The sequence below is a fragment of the Callionymus lyra genome, chromosome 13 (genome assembly GCF_982586985.1).
Source record: "Callionymus lyra chromosome 13, fCalLyr1.hap1.1, whole genome shotgun sequence".
Classification (NCBI taxonomy): Eukaryota; Metazoa; Chordata; class Actinopteri; order Syngnathiformes; family Callionymidae; genus Callionymus; species Callionymus lyra.
In genome coordinates, this window is record NC_141830.1 from 19,918,750 (window position 1) to 19,944,789 (window position 26,040).

Here is a 26,040-nt window from a genome sequence, read left to right on the forward strand (position 1 = left end):
CACACTACACAAGTTCTGAGGAAAGTTTGCCGGGTCTAGGAGGCGAGCTGGTGCGGTGAGACCTTCTCATTTCGCCATGAAATGTGTTTTTCTCTTCTGTTTGATTCTTCCTGCATCAACGGGGGATTCCCATCTTTCATTTATCAAAGGTATTCCAGGATGACACTGAAGCAGCCCTCTGTAATACCGGAGAAGAATGCTGATTCTCTTTTCCTCTCTTCTTTAGACTGGCACGATGTCAAAGTGGCCAGAGTAGGGGAGGTCCTGGTCCTGGTCTGCCGCGGCCCCAAAGGGAACGGCGACCTCACCATTAACTGGTTATTCAGATCTTTAGATGAAAAAGTATCGAAACTGGTTCTCTCGACCAACAAGTTGACGGAGTTCTCGGGTGTGGCCGCAAAACACACCATGACGATGAATGATGCCAATTTTCAGAACAGCAAGGATTTTTCTCTGAACTTCATCCCCATGGAAGGTGATGAGGGGGTCTACACCTGTGTCGTGAAGCGTCTCAACAAAAGAGTGAAGGAGAAAGTCATACTCCTGCAACTTCTGACAGGTACATATATCTTTGTTGTCCATTTATCCATATCTGAACTGTGCTGGAGCTACTCCCAAAACCTTAGAGGCATTAAAGCATGGTCTGTAGCCCCTAGGATTATATTTAGTGGCCTGTCCATATGTAGCTCTCCTTGATATACACTTCTACATCAGAGGGTTAGTAAGTAAGTAAGTGAGTAATTTTTATTTGTATAGTGCTTTTCCAGACCAGGGTCACAAAGCGCTTAAACAATCAAAACAATATTCAATAAAGTATATACTTTAAAGGTCAAGATAAAACTGATAATACAACAGGAGTTCCAGAAAATCAAGGAAAAGCCTGAACAAATAAAAACGTCTTAAGATGTTTCTTGAAAGAGTCCGAATCCATCAAGTGCAAAGAGAGAGGAAACGCTATTTAAAGAATATTATATTTGGGATAATTTAATTCAGGTTTTCAACCATAATATTTAGCAATCATATAACTTCTTGACAGATAGTCACTATATAGAGACATCTTTAAGACCATTGATCTCTCACACACATATGTAATGAAACCCCTCCACGTGTACATCATTTGAAATAAGAGTTCAATCATTTCACCTTTACACCAGCTTGACAGATTGTTAAAGGTAAAGAACTCCTCTCTGTGGCTGCTACAAGAAACTAGTATACAATGAATGACAAGGAGCATTCTGTAAAACATTCGCATGGTTTTAGACACAAGTTGGTGTTGTTTTTCCCTTTAAATCCTCCAAACATGTACCCTGGTGTGGAAAAACGCTCTACAAATATAAATGACTTACTTACTGACAGTATGACAACACGGTGGAACAGGAATTCTTAGTTACTTATTCTGATAATTGCATTCTAGAAACACCAAATCAACTTTTTTTTTTCTTTGAAGTCAGCCACAGAAATGTGACAAAAATTCAAGTCACATAACAAGAGTCTGACCAAATGTCAGTTTGCAATTTTCCTCTTTGTGTTCAAATGATGGAAAGTCTGAGAGACGGCGATAAGAGAAAAACCCATTATATCTGAAAACATAATTTTAATAAAAAACTATTTTTTTCTTTCTAATCAATCTCCTGGTTTCTGATATTTCAGTCGCCCAGCACTCTTGGACAGTTATGACTAAGCACTTGAAGTTGTAGTTGGTCGGTTTTTCATCAACTTGAGGAAGAAAAAAAACAAGAGCTGCGTCTCTACCGGCACTTCAACTCGACCTCTTTAGAAAACTTGTTATTTTTCAGTTCAGCACTAGAATCAGGGCAGGAATGTGGGAATAAGATTTGGAAAATCTATTCACTTACCTGTGTTTTACTCTCAAGACATTGTTCTTGAAACAGCCCTTCAGATATTTTGTAGGAGTATCTGCCCTCTCACCCATAGAAGTTTCTTCAGATCAGAAATGTAGTTAATCAGTAACTGTTTCTTCTGACAATCCACTAACATTATTAATAATGTGGCCCATTGAAAAACAGCCCATTGGAGACTGATTGTAGAGTCATAATAGTTAGAAATGTGACTTGCCTTTGACCTATTCGACAAGCGAATTCTGGTTTTCCCACTGAGAAACTTTGTTATGACTGGTTGCATCATTTTAGGACCAGTTTAGGTACTGAAACAAGGAGCATCATCTGGTGTAACCCTTGTGTTATCTCAGGGCCAAGGTGACCCAATTGCTGAAAACACATGGGTTTGTGGTGGAGGTCATCGAATGGAGTCTACTGACTCCTTCAAGAAACATCTTAAGACTTTCTTATTTGTGCATTTTCTGATTTTCTGGGAGTCCTGTGTTGTTCTCTGTGTTATTTTGATCTTTTTAGTATATATTTTTTGAGTATTTTTTTAAACTCTTTGTGACCCTGGTCTAGATACGCACCCTATAAATATAAATGACTTACTTACTTACTGACTATGTGTATTTGTTGGAGTCAGGGAGGTGTTCCACCTTGACCTAGAGGCAACACAAGGGATACCACAAACACATGCGTTTTCAGGCACTGGGTCACCTTAACCCTGAGATAACACAAAGGTTAAAAAAAGAATACAATGTGGAAGTGCAAAAAGAGGGTGTCTTGAGGCTGGATTTATTTCTTCATTGAAAAAATAATAAAAAGATATCAGTGCTTGAAATTTGATTTGTTTTTCAAATAGTCTGAATTTGATGCAGAAAAAAAGTCTGTGTTAGAAAATCGCCTATTCGAATTTACTTCCATAGAACAGTAACCAAATAAGCCTTTCTGCTCCGAGGCGAGGCTTACAGACTGCAGATCTAGGCTAGGCTTCAGATCCTGTTATTGACCTGTAAGGTTTGAATATTTTCTGCTGTTTTAAGCTAAGCTTAATCACAGCCTCGAGCGAAAATGGGCGCAGTTTCATCGCCCGACCATCATTCAGCCCGCCAAACTCTTGACCGCAGATTACTTTCCCAAACTGAACTAGCTAATGTTTTAACCACGTTACTTTTAAGCACTTTGTGACCCTGGTCTGGAAAAGCGCTATATAAATAAAAATGACTTACTTACTTACAAACAGAGAGTAGGCTTAAAATGAGTAACGCTCTGACTTTGCCTTTGCTTACCATTGTGCTACATCACTTCTCTCTTCTTCTTACGCAGTTACCATCAACCCAGCCAACCCAGTTCCTCAGTGCAGCACCCTGGTACTGATCGCAGATATCAGACCCAACATTTGCGTCAGCCAGGTGACTTGGACTTCCCCTAGTGGTCTTACCATCAGAAGCGAAACGGACTTGTCGAGAACGACTGCCAAACTTCCCTGGGTTGAAATGAGTGATGAAGGTCACTATGTCTGCAGCGTTTTACTCAACAGTAGCAAAACTTTCCTTTTCAAAGTTTCAGTGCACATCGACGGTGAGTGATAAATAGAATATAAAAACATACGCACATTATAATTTATATATATATATACATAACAAAAATATTTAAATGGCTAATGAACAAACGGGTGTCTTTCCTGTCATGATCACTGTTTATTTTGCTTTGTATCGCACACAAGACCATTGTCCCAAAACCATTTCCTGCTTCCCATCTCTTCACAGAACACAATGTGGTCTTGTTCGAAGATGTCGAAAATGGTAAGTGACTTTGTAAGTGTGGAAGCTCTCAGTCAGCAGTTTTGCTAATCAGCCGGAGCAGAAGTCTGAACGAGTAACTCTCTGCATAAAAGAAGTAATCCCCTATTGTTGTCTGAGAATTCTTCTTCTATCTACATTTCCATACTGTTTACTTGCGCCGCCCTTGCCTCCTCAGTCACTTTCAAGTTTGTTGTGCACTTCAATCTTAGCACTTACTCTCCTTATCGTAATTCATCAACCGTAAAAGCCTTTTCCTTAATCATGAAACAGCTTTTACCAGATTAATTGATGAGTGTCTGTCATTTGGTGTCAGGTTTTTGTATCGTCTGCCTTGCACCCTTATTAGCTGGGACAGGCTCCAACCTCTCTAATTTGAAATTCAGTGGATTGCTTGTTGTTGAATCTTTGTGACCTTTTGCTCTACAGAAGAAGAATTCTGCCAGGTTGCTGTTCATCAGACCCCCTTCGTCCTCCATTGTCCAGGAATAACAGGAGACTACGTCTATCTGTATTGGCAACCGCCGGACACCACCGGGAAAAACTTCATGAAGAAAGTGTTCAGCTATGACCGCTGGAGAAAACATGTCTCCTCTGAAAAGGAGAGGCTGCAGCTTGCCGGTCCACCTCACAACGCGGAGGCGGGTCGCTTCTCCTTCCTCCTCCAGCCTAAGCTGGTGGATGGAGGGATCTACATGTGCGAGGTGTTCTTGAATGACCGGGCCTTCAGGCGGACCACCACACTCAGCGTGTTGAAAGGTAAGCGGCAGAAGGTCAGCTAGAGGAGAGAGAGAACGAGAAGCCAACATAAATCAAGACGAGAATTTATTGAGACCGGTGTAAGTCCGGGATGACCCCGAGACACCTAGTGAACACTCTCATGTACGCGTAGTAAATTATAAATGATGACCTGATCAGATCATCAAGAACATGTGAAAAGAAGGAAAAAATGAGGAGACATCATTGAATGCAGACTCGCTGCTAAATTAAAAAAGGAACATCAGCAGCGACTGTCACTGTGAGGCTGATGCAGGTTTAAAATATCCCGTTGTCTAGAATTTTCTCTGCTCTTGAGAAATGTAACACGACGCCACGAGACGCTGAGCACAGATGCCGACACCAGTTAGCATTGATCCTGTATTGAGGCTTGTTTAACTCAGACAATATCCTCCATTAGACTGAGGACAAGTGTTTTATTCAGCGTTGTGAAGTACTCTAATAGCTGCCACTTCGCACGCAGAGATAATCACACGCACGCACTCACTTTTACACTTTGAAAACTTGTGAAATGTTGCTGCCACAATGAGGTTTTATCAGTCAACAAGGTCATATTCTTCCACTTGTACTTACACATCTTCACATTGGGCTTTATAACGTCGACGCGTATACAAAAATATTGTAATTGATATTGCTGAAGGAAACGCAGACCAAGTTTACATGACTAAGGTGGCCCTGAAGGGCGAACGAGAATGCGGACAACCAACCCGGAAATACTCTGCGTGCCAGTGATTCAACGGTGTTCATTTAGCTTGGTCACTAAAACATTTTTGAGACTGAGGGATATGTTTGTAGCTTTGCCTAGTATTACTTGTGGACACACATAGTTAAAACAAGGTTCAAAAACAGTGTGGTGGAGTTGCCCTCTGGTATTCAGCCATGCTGTGTCTCAAATCGCATACTTCTCTTAGTATACTAGAAGTTAGTATGCATCAGGAAAGTGTACATACTAACTAGTAACAAATTCTCCACATATAGTATGTCTCAAATCAAACACTGCTGCTACGCACTAACAGGAAATGACGTGACAGCTTCTTCTTCTACTACTATTTAACGATGGTTTCAACCAGCTGTAGGAACACTATCGCCACCTGCTGGAAGCAGCGTTTTGCAAGTTTGGAAGAAGAAATAAAGAAAAAATATGAGAATCGAAATATTCGTGAGATATTTAAGCTGGTATCAGCACCGACGACGTGTCATCCTCCTACTGCTGCTGAAAATACACCTGTAAGTTTATGTATATATATGCATATATATATGACGTAACTTCAACGTCACTAAGATGGAGCCGTTTAGGGTAGATAGTGTCCCTCGAACCATACTCAGTTTTGTGGGTGTTTTAGTGACAATTTAGTGTGCATGCCGCACAAGAATTGAGACGCACTTACGCACTAAAAATACTAACTTTGAGTACGCAAGTACGTGATTTGAGACATAGCACAAGTCTAGACCTGTTGGCTCTTCCACAGTAAGACCAGTTCGTGCTTGAAAGTGAGAGAATCGTGAATCCGTTGTGTTTGCGGAACAAACAACTTTCATGTATCGATCTCAAGTCATGATGTTGGCCAAAATGTACGTAATCACAGTCAGGTGGAGACAGTGGTGGAATCCTGTTGTTTCTTACAAGGACGTCAATAAATCACCCACCTTTAGAATTATTTCAAGACTCTCCACCTGGAGTGAGCTCGACATCACTTCATTCGACAGGCGAGGAGAGGATTGAAAGCTTCCTTTCAGACTGTGGCTCAGAGTTATTTCTGTAATCAAAAGAGACTTTACCGAGGAGGGAGAAGAAAAATGTTGGGAGTTAAGACTGTAGTTATGAAATTCTAAGGGCAAAAAAACAAGGTGCAAATATAAGGCTCCACTACCACCGTGATGATGTACAAATATTTATGGACTGGTTTGATTGATCACCTTACAATCTGAAAAAAAAAACACACTTTGCAGATAAGAAATCTCCATGCTCCATGTAGCACCTTGTTTTGTTGTTATTGCTGGAGTTAATTTAAACTTTTTCTTGGCAAACAACTGCCCACCAGCTGTGCACTTGTGCAACAGCTCCTCTGGTTACCGGGCAACGGCGATGTCACAATTCAATCTGTCGGCTGATCTGGAGCTCGCTTGAGAACCTTAAATCAATGTCAGGTATGAAATAATAGGATTTGCATTCGTGCAAACATCTTGGATTTCACTTTGGAATTGCTTGCATTATTTATGAAACACTTGAACTAAGTTTGAGTGGCAGACGGTGTGTCGATGGACCTTGTAAACCCTGTTGATCTGTAGATCTGCATAATCACATATGCTGCCCACTCATCCACAGATGCACAGACTTGAGAGTCGCTGAAATGAAACCCCAACTGCTATGAATTCTGCTTCGGTTATCCACGGGCAACAGTTTTGTGGAATAGACCTCACGTGTTTCGACAATAATCAAAGATATATGGAGTTTTTCCAGGTTGTCTTGTGTAGTGTTGTTAAAATACATCATACTATAAATCATCTGACCAAACAAAAGAGAGAAACTAATTGATAAGTTATGTTCGGTTCTCATGCTAATGGAATTCACTGCACAGCTGTAAACTGGGTTAGCCTCGTCAGACCTCAGTGCATGTTAAGATTAGATCATATTTACATAAATATGTCATCTATCAACCTAATCCAACTACCAAAAATGTGCAGATAAATTACAACTTTTGTGGAACGTCCAACCCAGGGCCATGTTTACTTAAAACATAAAGGTATCAAAGGTGTATAGATGGACATTTGTTTAAGAATGTTGTTGGACAGAAATTGTCCAAAATTTGTCTCTTCTTTTTCTTGGGTCAGTAGATCTTACCCTAAAATTAATAGGTGTTTTCATAAAAATAATTAAAAAAGGCCAAAGATTATACCACAAAGAGCACCATCTAGTGTGCTCTGAAATTCATGAAGCTTCATCAGCCCATCACTGTTCATTTAAATAGCTAAACACAAAAGGTCATGCAGGATAGATATACACAGGTAAGTGAACCGGAGACAGAACGGTGCCCTGAGGTGCTCCAGTATCACTGAACTGGGATTGAAGGCTCTCATAACAAACTGGGATCTCTCGTTGAGGTAGTCTGTCACGTTACTATATTTTGGCCATCAACCAATGTAAGTAAGTAAGTAAGTAATTTGTATTTCTATAGCGCTTTTCCAGACCAGGGTCACAAAGCGCTTAAACAATCAAAACAATATTCAATAAAGTATATACTTTACAGGTCAAGATAATACTGAGAACAACACAAGAGTCTCAAAGAATCAAGGAAAAGCCTGAACAAATAAAAACGTCTTAAGATGTTTCTTTAAGGAGTCAGTAGATCATCAAACACAAAGAGAGAGGAAGATCGTTCCAAAGCTTAGGAGCAACAGTCTGGAAGGATTTCTCTCCTCTGGTCCTGAACCGTGTGCGTGGAACCATCAGTAGATTCTGATCCACAGACCTCAGAGCCCGAGCTGGGGTGTAAGGCTGGATCAGATCACTGATGTAAGGAGGAGCCTGACCATGAATAGATCTGGAAGTAAGAACCAGAATTTTAAAGTTAATGTGTTGGTGTCTTTATAAAAAGTGGGAAAAATCTGAGTGCACTTTTAATAAGCGAGCGCACAAAACACAAACAGCGTGGTGAGAGTTTACTAATCACAGTCCAGAGTGGCATCCATCACAGCTGCCCGGACGCGATCAGCCGATCCATCACCGTCGCCGCCTCGCGCACCGGCGCCCACGACCGGCGCCCACGACCGCACACACAAATCATCCTATATTTTTTATACCCCTCCTCATTATGAGCTCGTATGATTATACCTGCTGCCCACCCGCCAGGACCGTAGGTGGCGCACACTAATCAGGGTAGAAGTGTGTCGGTCTGTGTGTGTGTGTGTGTGTGTGTGTGTGTGTGTGTGTGTGTGTGGGGGTGTGTGTGTGTGTGTGTGTATGTGTGTGTGTGTGTGCGTGTGCACGGGCAACAGGAGGGAAACTGTGAGGAGCTTGATTACACCCAGATGGATTCTCGCTGGAGTTTGATGAGACACTAAGCATCCGTCACAGTCAGCCAATACATTAGCAGCAAATCACTTTAATGAATATATATTATTTTGACCCTTCTCCTGTTTCCCCCCATCACTCTCTATCTGTCCTTGGCCTTTTCTGTATTCACTCTGTACCCTTTAATTTGCTTTCTCGCCCTTTTATTTTCACCTGTCTTTCTTACCCTTCATGCGAGTCTCTTCTGTGTCTCTGTGTTCAGTCGTATCCAAACCCACTCCTACCAAGCTCAACCTCTTCTGCCTCTACTCTGAGCGCTCTCAGGTCCAGCTGGTCCGCTGGGAGCATCAGAACACGAACCACAAGCTGAAAATGTTTAGCGTTCCCGGGAAAGTGCAGATCGCCATACAGTTACCCGTCAGCCCGGCGACCGCTGGAAACTACACCTGCATCTTGGTGCTGAAGAACAAACAGAGTGCTTCGGTGACACACATTGTCACGCTGCCCCCTAAAGGTAAGATATCGCATGTGTGGTAGTAATGATCTTTTAGTCATATTTTTATATAGTTTACAATATGTATTATTATTATTATTATTTACATGTTCAAAGGTTGTAGGTTTGAATCTTAGCAAGATTCTAAATGTAATAATCTAAAGGTAATAAGATGTATTACCCTATGGCCACATGTTGTTTAATTCAGATCTACAAAGAAACATTTTGGGGTCAGATTCATTTATTTTCAAAATATTGTTTGAGGAGATTCCATTCAACATCCCTTTCACATTCTTTTTTGCTATGGATGTTGCCATTTATGCACATTTAACTAGAAAGTAGATCGAGTGGAGGAAAATAGGAAGGGATTGTGTATAGTTACTGTTTTTGCTAACTGAATAGAACTGCAACTGAGTTTCTATATTGAGGTGTTACTAGTTGTGCAGCAGTTAGTTACAGGTGGGTTTAAAAAAAAATCGTTTTCATTATTTATTTATTTTTATTATTATTATTTTCTTTTTTAGCATTTGAAATTTTCTTTGGAGCAATGGGCTCGATGAGACAGCAGGTGGCAGTAGTGCTTCTGAACTCTCATATACAGATCTGATCACCAATATGTACTGTGTGATCCGTTCATCGTGCCATGATCATCGTTTTCAGAAATATTTTACTGTATATCATCAAATCACTTCTGTTACTGCAACTACATGATGTATGATTATTTCTTTCAATCAACTAAACACATTTACTTCTCATTCATCCTCGTGGATGTATTGATATAGCTATCACACCTGTGAGTAGTGGTGGATGTATTACAGAAAGAGCATTCTGGCAGAGGCCGGGCTCATCAAACATAGATGACTTTTGGTTCTGTGTTTCCTGCAGGCTTGTAGGGGCAGAGGTACGTGCCAGAAAACTCAACAAGATAGATATTTTCCACGACTCCTAAAGACAATACTGCACCAACTAATAATAAATACAAGACTTTTAAATATTTAAACATGTTACATTGTGTGCAATATAATCCAATTAGATATTTATTGCAAAAGTTATAAACCATAACAGTAATTTAAAATATATATATTATTACCAGACTATTTTTATGTTCTTTAAACCCCTGGGGCTTAAAGGGCAACTAACGTGAAAACCCAACTTTCCAGATGTTTTGAAGGTATTACTTTATAAAGTTCTCCCCCATGTGAAATCATGGCGAACGAGAGGTTACGAAAGTGGAGTTCATTATGATGTAATAATGGCGTCTCTCCTCCGCCAACCAGTTGTAATCACACCTGCTTTGTTCATAAAACAAGTCGTTGGAGGTGGAGACTTCCAGGATTGATGACTACTGGTGACAAACCTCAATGTTTGGCCAATCACAGCAGAGTGGGTGTGGTTATTGTGAACAAGATTCCATCTTCAGAAAAACAATCATTTTTGTCAGTGGGCGGGGCTTAAACTCATTTTGTAATGTAGCTATTTCATTGTAAAGAGGGTTTTGTACAAACAGACACATACGGATGAGATTATTTTCAAAGCCTTTCTCCCTATCCAGCCAAAACTCCATCTTAACTGAGACAGAGCTTCTCGATGAATGTTCTTCCTGTAATTCATGTTAATCATGTAAATGCCACGCTGAGGATTGATTAGATATTCAGCTTAAAAACAATGAAATGCAGATTTTGACTGATTTTACTTGGCATTTGTGGGTAGCTACTTTGATTAGAAGTTCGTTCAAAGGTCAAGACACTTGGGCTCAAAAAGAGTTGGGCTCATGTTTCTGAAAACACATTAATGTTGATTTCTAAACCTCGCCTCAGGGCTTAGTTCGGCTTGTAACGGCTGTTATCGCTGCATTTTCTTCGCCTGATATCCTGACCTTATGAGGTGAAGGACGAAACCAAAAGACAAGACATTCTATTCAACTCAAAGGACATCTATGACAAAACAATGACCAACAAAATATATTTTATAGGATTTAAAAAACAAAAGTGAACCTTGTATCTTGCTTGCTTTCCCCCTTAAACACAAAAACCCATCGAGCAAATATTGGAATATAGGTGGACAGGACTGCGGGACGTCATCTTAAAAAACCCCTAAATTATTCAGGTTGAGTGTATCAGCAGCTGTGGGGGAGCGCAGAAGGAAGTGACAGTTGAATGGATCCTGTAGATGGTGTGGATGAGCATCACTGTTCCTGCCCTCGGTGCATCACGGAGCCAACGACCAGACCCTGATGATGCTGGAGCTGTTGTACCATGAAAAGTGTGCAGAGATTTTGTCTTACTCTTTACAGATTTCTGTGATATATTAGTTTGATCCAAAAATATTACAGTAGGCAGCACTTGAAATGGGAATAATATACTTAAGATGCCACCTGTCGAAATGGTTGTCAATTACTGAGGGAGGAAATCAGAGTGCAGGTATATCTATTTTTGTAGCTTTACTGTATATCAAGAACTGATCTTGATTGTTTTAGATAATCTGATAATTCCAACAAAATTAAGATCATAAACAACAACTTTTTACCTTACAATTATCTTATTAGTTCAAAAATAAAGAAAGTCATTTTCCCTGTTTATTAACAAGAAAAACCTCAACTTGTAAAAAGAAAGTGTATTTTATTTTCTAATTTAAATAATTTAAATTCTCTGGAAAGACTAGAAAGATTTTATGATTAGTTCTCGTAAGCCTATTCTTTCCATCTTGATCAAGCAAGAATAGAGCTCTCATTAATTACACAGTGAACCGGGTCGGCACAGACGAGAAATAACTTACAAAAGTCTTTGATATGAGACAGATAGTAGCAACAAAACAAATAGCAACAAAATCAATACGATGAATCCACAAAGTTTTAACAAAGGAGGAGCTGGGGAAGCAAAAACATGATTAAAAAGTGAACAAAAAGTCCTGGAGATGCAAAAGAAAATGAAAAAAATGAATGAGTATACAACATGAAAACAAAACAGTACAACATAAAACAATATAGAAGAAGAAGAATAAGCTAAGAAGCACTTGTCATTTTGGGAAAGTCCAGTAACAAAAACAGATGAGACTTGATTTCCAGGAGATCACATGACTAAATAAGGTCGGAGAAGTTGAGGAATGTTGTGTAAAAGCTGATCTTACAGACAGTATCATGTGACATAAACCTGTCTATTGTAAAATACAGTGTTCCTTCATTTATTGTGTAGTTATGTTCAACTAATATAAGACTGTTATATTGTAATTCCAATCATCCAGAAATACATTTCTAAGTTAAATATTTTTTGTATTTCAGAGCCTTTTTTCAATTAAACATAAAAATGTAGGCATAAAAGCGCCAACATCGTGGCTTTGAAACCCACCATGATAAATTGACTCTCCAGTACTTCTACATTGTCATGTGATCGTTGCACGATTGGCTGAAAGTTTGATCTCATTTGGCTTTTTGGCTGTTATACCAACATTTTATATCAAATATAAAAGCCTTTGGATATCAAACTATATTCAAAATTAATGTGTTCTATTTTTGAAAACAACAACAAATGAATCAATCCAAAAAATATTTAATTAAATTATTTAAAAATAAAATCAATGCTACAAAAAACAAAAAAAACAATACCATAAGAAAAATGTTTCTCATTTCAAACCATTCAATATTCTGTTGGCAGTTATATATGTAACACTAAGATTCTTGAGAGAGTTTCCAGAAAGACGCTTCCAGCTGAAGACGAGTCACGCTGAGCAACTGTGAAATGAAAGTTTGTTTTGGGTTCCTTTTGAATTTATCCTTGACTCATCTTTTCAATAACAAAAAGGGAATTATTTGCTCATATTAGTGACAAAAATTCAAAGTCAAACATTTGCATTATTTGTGACAGATGGCATCTGAGCTCTTCATATTGTAGTGATCATCTCTTGATCCTTTAAGGGCACATTTTTGCATCTATTCTGGATTTTAACCATTTTCAGGATTTTAAGATTGTGCTGCACTAAATCTCCAAGTCTTAGGGAGACTTTTTCAACAAGAATGGAAACGTCTCCCTGATGCGGATCAGCTTCTCTGCAGCCTCACCAACATAAATCACATGGTTACACCTTGGACAGAGAGAGCCAATAAAAGGTGGGAAAGGAGATGATGAGTAGCTGGTGGCACATTGAACCCGAGGGAAAAAAAAAGACAAGATGCAATTCTGTGGAACATAAACACCTCACTTCACTGCTCGCTATAATTTGAGCCAAGGCTGGAGAAGAGTGCGGTCAGTGTCGGGGTCAGCACTATTCCTTTAAGCCAACTCTACGCCGGCTCATCTTAGGCTTCAAGTTATCGATGGCGTTGATGTTGGCTAATGAGCTCGACACCAGGGCAAAGGTGGGGAAACAGGGTCACGTCCCTAGCAAACAAAAATTGATGGTGCTTAATGAGAACTGTGACTTTTTCCCTTCTACATGTCTATAGTTCGGATCATAAACACCTCATTAATTATTAAGTTTTCATTAACTAAAAATAAAGTGACTCGTTCAATAAAGTGGGCACATATACCTTAAATAATGAATTTAAATCAGGAAAAAATGAAAACTAACTCATTTCTGAAGTATATATGATGGCAGAACTGGTAGAATGAGTTATAGAAAGGGAAATATTCTAACATTTTTGTTATTTGTAAACAATTATTTCAGAACTCAAATGTTTGTATTGCATTGTACAGTTGTGTGTTATTATCAGTAAAACAGCTTCAGCCAATCAGCGGCTTCATCACATGTAGTGCGGGCACTTCCTGTTGGTGTCAAAGTCACATGTGTTGTCAGACCAGGAAATGAAAGAAAGTGATTATGTTGACGAATATCGTCCTTTTGTCAAAATAAATGTTTTATGTGGTAAAAATTATCATGTTAACGTTCTGTTGACGTTTGTTTGACTCTAACATACTGTAAATATTGTAAAGAGACGTTCGCATATGCAACGTGTGACGTCATCACGTAGGAAGTGGGGGGACCAAAATTGTAGGGGGGGCAGGAAATGTACCTAGAACGGCACTAAGGGGTGGACAACGACTGACTGCTGGTCACTGATTGGTCGGAGAGTAACATCACTAAAGAGTCATCAGCGCGACTCAAAAACAAAGACGCCATTTTTAAAAGAACAAGGAAAGGAGTATGGTACGTCAGCCCTAAAGAGTTGTTCCATGACTCGTGGACGACCCTTATTGTTGTCATGTATCTTTGTGTCGCACAAAAAATTAGATCAGGGCTGTTACGTGGCGTTATGTTACAAAGGTTCTGCCCACCGAGGATAGGTAAATGGCCCCCAAGCCAGGTTTGGCTTTTTTAAGGATTCAGACTCCTTCTTACATCACGGATCTGATCCAGCCTTACACCCCGGCTCGGGCTCTGAGGTCTGTGCATCAAAATCTACTGATGGTTCCTCGCACATGTTTTCAGGACCAGAGGAGAGAAATCCTTCCAGACTGTTGCTCCTAAGCTTTGGAACGATCTTCCTCTCTCTTTGAGCTTGATGGATCTACTGACTCCTTTAAGAAACATCTTAAGACCTTTTTATTTGTTCAGGCTTTTCCTTGATTTTCTGGAACTCCTGTTGTGTTATCAGTTATATCTTGACCTTTAAAGTATATACTTTATTGAATATTGTTTTGATTGTTAAAGTGCTTTGTGACCCTGGTCTGGAAAAGCGCTATATAAATACAATTACTTACTGACAACTGCCGCAATTGTGATCAACCTTGTATGAGAAAGATATTCAGCTTTAGAGGAGGCAGGACGTGTATCATTGCACTTGCCCTCAATCACACTCCATGACTCCTGTGCAGCTTTATTTGGAGAGAATGATGTCATCGTCACATGCTCTGTGCACGTGATTTGACTGAACAAACACAGCATTGTTTACAGTGTCAAATTAAGATGACAGATATAATGGAAGGTATTCACACACTATGAAAACGTTTGACTATATAGATGCTGAAAATAATTATTCCTAATACACGGCCGGATATCTGGGAAAAGTATAATGATTGACAGGAAATTTGGTCCCCGGGCGCTGTTTGGTTCTCCGTACTCATAAATATTTCAGCGTTGCTCAAAAACACGCCGACCACGGCTGTCGATAACGTAAGATTCCTGGAGTGAAAAGCAAGAAGCTTTCATATGAACTTTACAGGGGTTTTCAAGTACACATGTTTAATGAACTATGCACCACATTTTATTCTCAAGTATAACTTTTCAGGAAATGAAACTGACAGACTTGTGGCTCATGGTTGTAAATAAAGTTGATTGTTTGGTTGTTATGAATGACCTAAAAAGAGTTTGGTTATGGTGATGTTACTTCATTTACTGACTAATGATTTACCATATTTGCTACTACAATCGTCTGAATGTTGTAGAGGTTAGATTTGTTCAAAATATCCAACCATAGACTTTGATTTTTGCCACATTTTTTAACCCATTTTTAGAGACGTGCATTCTTTCAATTTTTTCAAATGAAACAAACCGTGTTTTTTTAACGTACATTTCTGAAATTCGGGTAACATTTATTTTTGTGTACATTGTTTTTTTTTTAAGCAGCTCTGGGTTGAGCTGCATTTTTGTACTAAATAACTTGTATTGGAAGTACAGCTTCCCGCTGTTATTCCCCCGCGGTCATTGTTTTGACCTCAAAGAGAACGAGAAGGCAAACTGTTAAAAGAACTTTATTCTAAGCACAGAAGGAGATTAAAGGGCACCTAATGTGTCGATTTAAGTGTCTTAAATTGTTCTATTGACCTCTATTACACTCATCAGTATGTTTCTTTTTGCACAAAACTCTCATTTAATAAAGATATTTACATTAGAAATTACGCTTAAGCCCCGCTCACTTAAAATGCGACATTTTGGCTGGAGAAGAAAGCTGTGTCTCAAATCACATACTTGCGTACTCAAAGTTAGTATTTTTAGTGCGTAAGTGCGTCTCAATTCTTCTCATTTAGTGCGATGGACACTATCTACCCTAAACAGCTCCATCTAAGTTACGTCATATATATATATATATATCCATATTTATGCATATACTTACAGGTGCATTTTCAGCAGCAGTAGGAGGATGACACGTCTTCGCTGCTGATACCAGCTTACCCTGATTGCTCCTGATGGTAGACTTGGCGCAGGTGTGCAGCCTACTCTCATCAGTATGTGTGAATGGCTGTCAAAAGCACTACCGAATTTCCCCTCGCGGGACAAATAAGGGATTCTAAATATCTTGCCAATATTTCGTTTCTCATATTTGTTTCAATGTGACATCAGCAGTGACATCAGCTGCTTTGATGAACACATAACCATTGCTTGTCATCAGAGATGGAAGTATTTTGCTGAATTCAGGCAGAGAAAAATTCACAGTTCTCATTAAGCACCATCAATGTTTGTTTGCTAGGGATGTGACCCTGCATGGGAGAGAACTTTATTAAGTAACTTGACAAAACGGTGCAACGTCATGATGAATGACCTGCTGCATTATGAAGAGGACAACTTCAACATTTAGAACATTTGAATAAGTCAGGAGAGTTGGGTTTTCACATTAGGTGCCCTTTAATGCAAATCGGAATTCTGGGTCAGCGGCTGTTAGCTGAGGAACTCTCAGATACAGCCATATTGTTTTGATTGTTTAAGCACTTTGTGACCCTGGTCTGGAAAAGCGCTATATAAATAAAAATTACTTACTTAATACTCGGCGGTTAAATTCAGGTTAGATTTCTTACCAGGTTAGATTCTATTCTCTGTGGATGTTCAGTTTATTCTTTATTGGTTAATACATTGTACATTTTATCTATATTCTATACTTGTGATGACACATCAACTTAAAACTAGTTGAATGACTCATATACCGTGACTTGAGGTTTTTTGTTTGATTTTTATTTTCACTGTAAAAGTTCTTGGGGATGAACATGCTACATATTGTTGTGGTGGGGGTGGGGAGATTACGGTACAAAAACAAAAAATTAAAGTTATGTTAGTTACAAAGCCGTCATATCATATTTCATTATCCACAATCTGATTCATTACCTCATCGGTATCATCCTTCATTCAGACAGAACAGAAAATTTTTCCAACTGCTGCATACCGGGACATGGTAACTTTTGCGACGTTTAGCGAGTGCTCATGGGAAATGTGGTCTCCCGTCGGGCTAAACACTACCACTTTAGTCCACTGGTGTCGCTCGACTTCAAATCGCATGGAGCTGCTTTAATTTTAAAAAATAGCTTTTAACATATTTTTTTAGATTTCAGAAACTTCAGAAAGTTAACATTTATGTTTGTCCACATGGTCTGCCCGAACATGCACATTTGTAAACAAACAGGGGAAAAAAAAACATATTTTACTTTATAACACAGTAAGATCTGTCACAAGAAAATGTTATTACGCATCACTTACTGCAGGGGTGTCCAAACCTTTTTAAAAGAGGGGCCACATTTGATGACGTGAATACGAGTGGGGGCAAAATGTTAACAGTGACTTCTAAGAGTTATGAAATTCAAAGGTTTTTATCGTTATCCAATTCCACACAAAATCTAGAACTTCTTCACCGAAAGATGTGGGAATTGTTTTAGGAGTTACAATGAAAAGTTAGCGTGGACAGCTAGCATCTTGACTTTTGTTATAAAAACTGTGACATTTAAACATTCTTTTTTTTACAACGTTTAACATTCTACGGTTGAACAATACTATTTCACAAAAGGGACAAAAGGCCACATTTATTCTTAAAAAGGGCTGCAAATATCTTTGTTTTTTCAGTCAATTGACAAGAGCAACAACATGGTTCTGAGTGATTATATAAAATTATAATAACAAAAAATCTAAAAACGTTCTCATTAAACTCTCCCTCTGTGAACCCATCACTGCAGCTGCATGAGTTCAGAATATTTTTTACCAGCTCTTGTTTCTGATTTCAAAAATGGTTTGATTTCTTTGAAAAACACCAATAGTTCAGATGTTATTGTACTGAGAACAACTCATGACCCTCACTCATACTGTTCTGTTCTTTTGGTGGTCACAGTGCAACTTGTGTTAGTGGTGACAGGCTCGTCAATAAAGTGAGGCCAAACTGAGGATTAAATCCAAGCGACTCAATGTTTGCCAGTGGATTGACGTGATAAATGCAAGGAAAGGATTGGTGGTATATGTTCTTTGAGTGTTTCTTAGGATCGGTACATGAAATTCAAGGACGCTGAATTAGTGCAAGTAAAAAAAGTTACATCTGCTAATAATATGATATTGAATGCGTTTTGGAAAGAAGCAGGTCAGTATAAATCCCTTCAAAATGATGAATGATGTATTTAATCTTGAACATAATCTGAATAAAGAAGATCGAGAGCATGAAAAGAAAGACACCAACATGACAGAGTTATCCCAGTATTATTATTATTATTATCTGTCAGTCTGTCAGGAAAATTGCCCCAAACAGATGAACACATTTCAAGTATTGTTGATAATGGGAAAATTAAATAAAAAATAAGGTTAAGCCATTACCTTCTTTATTCATAAATGACTTAAGAAGTCACTCTAAGTGATGGTGAGCAATCCTTAAAAATAATATAATAATACACTCTATGTAGGAGCAACTTTCCAGTCTCTAAGGTCACTTTACAGGTACTAAAGTTAACTGATAAAATCTTATAACAAAATAAAATCACATTGTGAAAAGTTGTAACATAAAATGCATAAAACAAGAAAATATAAGAGCTTGCAGTGTGTGTTGTGTGAGGGTATTGTCTACTTGAGCTCATTGCTATCAGTATGAACTTATATTCATAAAATGATCCTTGGCTAATAGTATTGGGGACCATTTTGGTAACTGAGTGACATGTTCCCTCTTGGACAGTGACATCTAAACGTACGTTTGAATAAATGTTGAGGTCACACGTGAGCTATTTTGCTTGTAGAAAACTCTGCTGCCTTATGTCTGAGCTGGGAATGAAACCGACTGGTAAGAAAGCACTTTGACGATAGTTGACTTTGCTCTTGTCATGATCTGACAGCTTATGGTCCTTCTGATGCTGGTGTTTTCCATCCTGTGCACCTCGTGAACTGACGAGATCAGATTTTCCCGACCCAAGGTTTGTCAGAATATTGTCCGCCGAGGTATCATTAAAGACGATTCCTTGGGTCTGACAGCTCCCGGTTTTTATTTCATTCCTCTCCTGCAACCATTGTGTCTGACTGACAGCAGCCTGATGCAAACACATGAAACTCTTTGAGGATATCTGAAATGCAAAATCTCCAGTTAGAGGTGTTCGTGTGCGATAGAAGGCATGCTCTCTTTTTCACTTGGAACAAAAGATCAAACCGCAGAGCAGACAGTTACAACTCCAGGGCAGCCCCCCGTGTCATCCGAGTATCCAAGTTTTAAATTAGTGTTGGAAGCTATTCAAGCTTGTTCTTCCTCTCATTTCTCCTCGCAGAGGGCGCCACACCCTCCCTGCCCTCTTTCCTCTACGCTTTATTACTCCTGCCCCTGGTTGCCGCGGCTGTCGGTGTGTTGCTGTGGAGACGGAAACACGTCTCTAATCGCGGTGAGTCTTCCGGCGTTTTTTCCTCTTCTGACAGCCAACCCTGTACGTCCGTCTGCGGGCCATGTCAGCTGCCACTGAGTGATGTGGGCCGTAACTTCCTGTAGGGTTCTTATAATGAATCACTCCCCTCCTCTGACTCCCTGTCAGCACATACGTGTGTGTGTGTGTGAGTGTGCGTGTGCATATATGTGTGTGTCTAATTCTTTGTCTGCTCTCAGGTATTGAGCAATCCTTGTCAGTGCATTCAGGTGAAGCGGAGAATGTTTATGAGAATCCCGAGGACATCCGACAGGTGAGGCATTTTTCAATCCCAGATGTCACTGGATTGATTTGATTTCCATGTCATACGTTGTCTTATTTTCTTTTGATTACTTTTTCCTCTGTTGGATCAAATGAAAATCAAAGGTGCTGTCAAAAACCCTTAAGACGCGACTTGATTAAATTCTCAAAGGAACTTTCCTTTAAAACACTAAAAACGTCAATATGTCGAGGGAGGGAACACCAGTTCTGCTCTTTTACCCTTGTGTTATCTCAGGGTCTAGTTGAACAATTAGATTTGTTTTCGGGACTTTGGGTCACCTTCACCCTGAGATGACATAAGGGTTAATACAGTATTTCATCATGTGCCAGGTATGCAAGATATTTTGGGATGAGCATCAGCTCCTCCAAGTCCAAGACATTATGACTCTCAGTTGGTAAACTATACAATGTTTGGGTTCAAATCTTTTCCCAACTCTACCACTTCATCTACATTCCTAACTTATACCTCATCACTTCCCTGGTGAGGACATGCTAGAGAGATTATCTCTCAGTTGTCAGGTCTGTTTATCTCTGAGGTTAGGAAATGACTGAAGCTCTTCTTACTTATCCCAGACCGTTATTTTAGCCATATTTCAAAGCAAAATCTTGTAAAAATTGTGGGAAGAACGTAAGAAAAAAAAAAAAAGCTAAGACCTGTGGGCCATGTTTCTGTCTATACGTCACTCGGGATAACCCAATGTTCGTCCACACCAACGTATCAGGTGGAGTTTTCAGTTTGCTTGTTCTGTGCGTACAAGCTTTTTTATGTAAGTAAGTAAGTAAGTATTTTTTATTTATACAATCAAAACAATATTCAATAAAGTGTATACTTTAAAGGTCAAGATAAAACTGATAACACAACAGGAGTTCTAGAAAATCAAGGAAAAGCCTGAACAAATAAAATCTTTACTGTGTGTTTAATGTGGACTGGACGGAATATGAGGATAAAAGTTCATGTAATGTCTGTGAAAAACGCCTACATGAAGGTGTCAATAATCTAAACATAACATTCTCCGGAAGAACATCCGTGTCTAGAACTCAACCTAGAAATATCCAATTCTTCCTCCTCTCTTAGAAATTTAATTGCCTCAGGATATTCTCATTTCTATTCTCCATCCCAATTTACTCCCAGGTGAGGAACTAACACTCATGCATGACTCACTGCCTAATTAATTGTAAAAAAAAACAAAAAACAATCGGAGGAGAAGCTAGTGATAGGCTCAGAATAAAGGTAGGTGAGGTCCCTTGTGGTTCAAGAGTCTCCTGAGATACTTCTCACTGAGGATGGAACGTATAAAGAAAAGCACCACCTTAGAGTGCACAGATGGGTAACAGATTAATGTTAAGTGCGAGTACTCAGGACGCTGGTGATGGAGCTAATGCTCGCCCTCAAATGGGTCACAGCCCTCCTGGTACACAGAGAAGAGAAGCTGTTGAGATATCTCCGTTTTTCCTCCGGCCATGGGTTTCCAGAAGAGCAATTATTACACAGACCGCCGTGATTTCTGTCCAATGACGTGCCTGTAGAAAGAAGGTGCGTTAAGGTGTCGGTTTAAATAATGACATAATGAAATAAAGTAATGATTATTTGACAAATCAAAATATTTTCATATATTCTTGCACATAATATTATTGATTATATTTGGGGGATTTTCTAGAGAGTTAATAAAAGAGTCCAAACTGTAAATAGAACAATTAATTAATGTGATTTTGTTATCAGTGTAAGAAATAGAGTCCAAACATATATTAAATTGAAAGAGTCAATTATTATAGCCACTCTGAAACATTAATAAACACATTCAGCGATGAACAACATACAGCACAGAAACAAGGCAAACATTTGAGAGAAAATCTAAAGCAGCAGACCTGGTGAAATATTCAACCAAAAACTTTAAACCATAATAACAGAGCAGTGTTTGTACGTCTTACTGTTACTTACTAACCTTACAAGGGCCAAATAGCTCCGGACAGAGGGCCACATTAGGGCCCCCTTTGTCCCATAATTGTAGTTAGTATTCCATAGAGGGTGACCAATTACATTTACTGGATAAAGGGACAATGAACTCCACAGACATTATAATGATTATCATTTTTACTAGTTTGTAAGAATGTTGCTGCCAACCTCTGTCTGACTTTGCTCATTTGGACTATTGATGACTAAGATATTTCAAACGCTAATAAAGATTCAACCAGCCTAGAATAATACATAATAATATTAGGTAAAATAAATCCCAATAGTCACTACAATGAGCTGCTTGGAGGATGTCTGCAACTTCCAGATGCTTCTACAGTATCTTTTTCAACTTCTGTTGCTTTTTGTTTTAACAAACATATATGAGTCGTGAGGACAGATACCACTTAAAAATAATGATTTCAGCAGCAATATATATAACGAAATGTAAAGTTTGTTTTTAATAGTATCTCCTACCACAACATAATATAAACATTCATCATTTACCTCATTATAATTGTTACCCAGCCTTCTACAAACAAGGACACACACACAAACACACACACACTCAGACAATGCTTCCAATTAAATAAATCACTTGTGATGTCTGTGGGAGGAAGGTGCTGAGTGTAAGACTCGTGCAAACGTGAAGAAACGTCAACATGTTTGTCCACAAAAGAACTTGGACTGTGTCCACAATTATAAATGTGGAACTTAATTGTATCATAAGCTTTATCCAGCAACACACACCTGCGCAATAAAAGATTGTTTAAGTGGATCCGCATGATATCTTAAGACGTTCTTGTGTGCGCAGCGATTTTCATCGATGTGGTCTCATTTGACACGTTCATTCTTCCTCTGGCGAGTGAATGGTTGAAAGCGTGTGCTAGTTCTTCACAGATCGTTCAATCACGTTTCAATATTAGCTTGTCTTACTTCATGTGTTGCCGGGAGCTGAATATGAACTGGGTAGCTTTTACAACAACAAAAAAAAGTTTGTAAACTTGGAAAAAATAACTATCAGTTTGTGACACAACTACCTCCGGCGTCAACACATGTCGGTAATCTGTTCATCGCCATCCTGGATTAACATGGTGTCGTGCTGCTGAAGGAAAGATGGATTTTCCTTCAGCGTCAGACTTGTTCTCGTAGATGTTCGTCTGCCTAAACATATGTTAAGATGCTGCCTGTTGATGAATTGAAATAAAGTGAACGCTGTGTGATGCAAGAGAAGGAAATGATTCAAACTGGAATAAAAACTACAAAAAACATCTTTCTCTGTTCACCACAGGCTGCACCTCCAAGTCCGGTCTACATGGTGAGTCACAGTCTCACCTTCTATGTGTGTGAGTGAATGTGATCGTGAGCGGTGACACACACAAAACCATCTGATCTCTTTTTCACTTTCTCCTGACATGTTCTGTTGCAGGATTTGAAACCAAGAGCGAAGGATGATGTCTACAAAGAGTTAGAGTGGTAAAGGTGATTTGTGTGTCTATTATTTTCCAATAAAGTCTCACACTCTTATGCAGTAACATCCAAACAACATTGTAATGTTGTTGAGCTTCCGTCAAAGAGCAGACGTTTGTATTAATCAGCTGGATTTGTTTATTTAACATTATTGAACATTCATAACTCACACTATTAAGATTCATCCCCGGAACTTCAATATCACTTTTCAGAACACTAAAACCAACTACTGTGTCTAATAACAATTTGAAACAGTAGCATGTCCACAAAAAGATTATTCATTCAAAATGATCTACAAAAATGCACATATATTTTTTCATAAATCTATTGAGAATACTTTGTATGTTGATGTACCATTATTACCTCATGAGCCAATATATACACAACACAAGGAACTATGTACATTTTTGTCATTACCTGACTTGACTCTAAAGACTAACTTCATTCAATATTGAATGAATCATTTGGGTCGATGCGATAAGAACATTTCATCAGTTTAATCGAGCATCTTCCAAATCATTAATTCCAATTCATAGTAATTGACTGATGTCTGATCAAATTAAAACCTTCAGTGCTTCGTCTAAAATCCTTCAAAGTAGATTATTTTTCAAGTTGCTATTGCGACCCATAAAGATGCCACTTATTCAAATAAGATAAGAGACTGATTATGAATTTGTTTGGTGAAGAAAGACAAACACAGAGATACTTAAGGTACATTAAGCCTTTAAAGAATGGAAAGAGAATATCAAAATCATACTTTCTGTTAGGTAAGTATACATTTGTTTTGCGTAGAGTGCTAAAGGATTTTAGGCCCCTTGTGTGATTGAGTTGGACTCCCATACACATTCTGTATAGTGTTTCCAGAATAACCTGATGCACAGACCAGCTTTTTATTTTTATGCTCTCGCCTCCTGAAACTGTCTCCCTTCTTACGATGATCTACATTGTTTTTCACATTATTCTGAGGAGGACAGAAAAGTTCAGGACGCCTACACCTCCTCATCTTTCAGAAAACATTTATTAGCCGTAAATAAATATTTTCATGCAGCCAAAAAACTATCCGATGATCTTTTGTGTGAGTGACACCAATGATCTTGAGTGATATTATCATGAATGGTTATCTCGGAAGATTTTGCAAGGGCGCTCTTTTGGAGAGATTTTTTAAACTAGATTACTTTTAAAAACAAACATTGATTTTACACATTCCAATGGTAACCTTTATTCTTCTTAACATAGATGATTATTCTTAATAGCGATCTAGATCTCCTTCTAAAAGGTATACCGTATTTTCCGGACTATGAGTCGCACCAGCCATAAAATGCATAATAAAGAAGGAAAAAACATATATAAGTCGCACTGGAGTATAAGTCGCATTTTTGGGGGAAATTTATTTGATAAAATCCAACACCAAGAACAGACATGTCATCTTGAAAGACAATTTAAAATAAAAATAGAATAGAGGCAACAACAGGCTGAATAATTGTACGTTACGTTACATGTAACTGAGAACGTGCCTGGTATGTTAACATAACATATTAAGAGTTATTCAGAGAACTATAGCATAAATAACATGCTAAGAAGTTTACCAAACCATCCGTGTAACTCCAAATAACTCAAATCCAATGAAATCTTCATCCTCGGTGTCACTTTTAAACTCCGGAGGTAGAAGATGCGGCGCTTCCTCTTCTACATCGAAATTATCAACACAGGCCTAGAGCGCCCTCTTGTGGTTTAGTGTGAAAATAACATGTGAAATGATATGCCGGTAATAATGTGTTAATAATTTCACACATAAGTTGCTCCAGAGTATAAGTCGCACCCCCGGCAAAACTAAATACAGTACTTGAAAATGACCCAGAGAGCATCAACCTCCTTCAAACAATGAGAATACTGGTACATTTGCATTATCCAGTCCCTTTAATATTTTAAACACCATCAACAGTTCATGAAGCTTTTATTGTAACACATGTCAAACGTTTGACGGAGGTAACAACAATATAATGAAACAAAAACGGTTCTGTCAAAAACTCACAGGTGTTATGAAGGTAAAAGATTTCAGAATCGTGAAAACACCACGACACAGTAAATATATATTTATAGTTGATTGAAGTGTTACGCTAGCAAGACGTGTGCCTTTCTCTGTCATGTTGCAGGTTTTATAACCACATGCTGATCAGAGCTCCTGTGCGTGAGACTTGTGAGGGGGTTGTGTGTTCAAGAAGCGACTCACAGATGGAGGATTTTGTATCAAGTTTGTCTTTGTGCTCATGTTTTAGACACGAGTCATGTCAGAACTGATCACCCCCTCACATCCAGACTTCACACGGGCGTCACGTCTGCTCGGATCCCAGCGGCGGCACGAAGCGAACGTACACTTGGTCTTTGAGGGAAGTGCACTCCACAACAATCCTACCGCTGCATGTATTTCTCTTCGCTACTGTCACTCATGATTGTGTGTGGGTGCACAAATTGAACGTTCTCGCAATCACTTGAGCACAAAAATAAACATTTTTCTGTGTGACTTTTGTCAGACGGTTTAAAGGAATAATGTGTTTTAACGGTTTTTAATATACAATGTTAAAAAAACACAATTTACTAAATTTCTGAGTCTCGTTTTTCACTTTAATGGTAATTTAAATGTTAATGTCCAACCTTTTCAACTGATTATCCAGAATTATGGTTGGGTACGTCCCGTGGTCCCCCCAGCTCAAGATGTCTCTGTAGACCGATTAGGGGTCACTCTAAAAAATGTTCCATTTCTTTCATTCATTCATTCATTCATTTTATGCCACTTATTAGCTTATGGGCGTCGGGGATGGGATACCCTGGAAAGCATGTGTTCCGCAGGGCAGATAAAGA

The 26,040-nt window shown here is 38.8% G+C and overlaps 1 protein-coding gene across 4 annotated transcripts; it reads left to right on the plus strand.

Moving 5' to 3' along the window:
- Window positions 1-25,729, plus strand: g6fl (g6f-like). Of its 4 annotated transcripts, none has more exons than XM_087805998.1 (11): window positions 1-149; window positions 227-559; window positions 3,168-3,422; window positions 3,611-3,646; window positions 4,073-4,402; window positions 8,695-8,946; window positions 19,350-19,460; window positions 19,679-19,752; window positions 23,003-23,029; window positions 23,141-23,193; window positions 25,458-25,729. In XM_087805998.1, exons 1-10 carry the CDS (start codon window positions 77-79, stop codon window positions 23,189-23,191), a joined length of 1,542 nt encoding a protein of 513 aa, XP_087662124.1. In that variant the 5' UTR covers window positions 1-76; the 3' UTR covers window positions 23,192-23,193; window positions 25,458-25,729. The 4 variants fall into 4 exon arrangements, with proteins under 4 accessions (XP_087662124.1, XP_087662123.1, XP_087662126.1 ...); XM_087805997.1 differs by having other exon boundaries at window positions 23,141-23,187; window positions 25,335-25,729; XM_087806000.1 differs by having other exon boundaries at window positions 23,141-23,187.
- The last annotated feature ends 311 nt before the right edge of the window (window positions 25,730-26,040 follow it).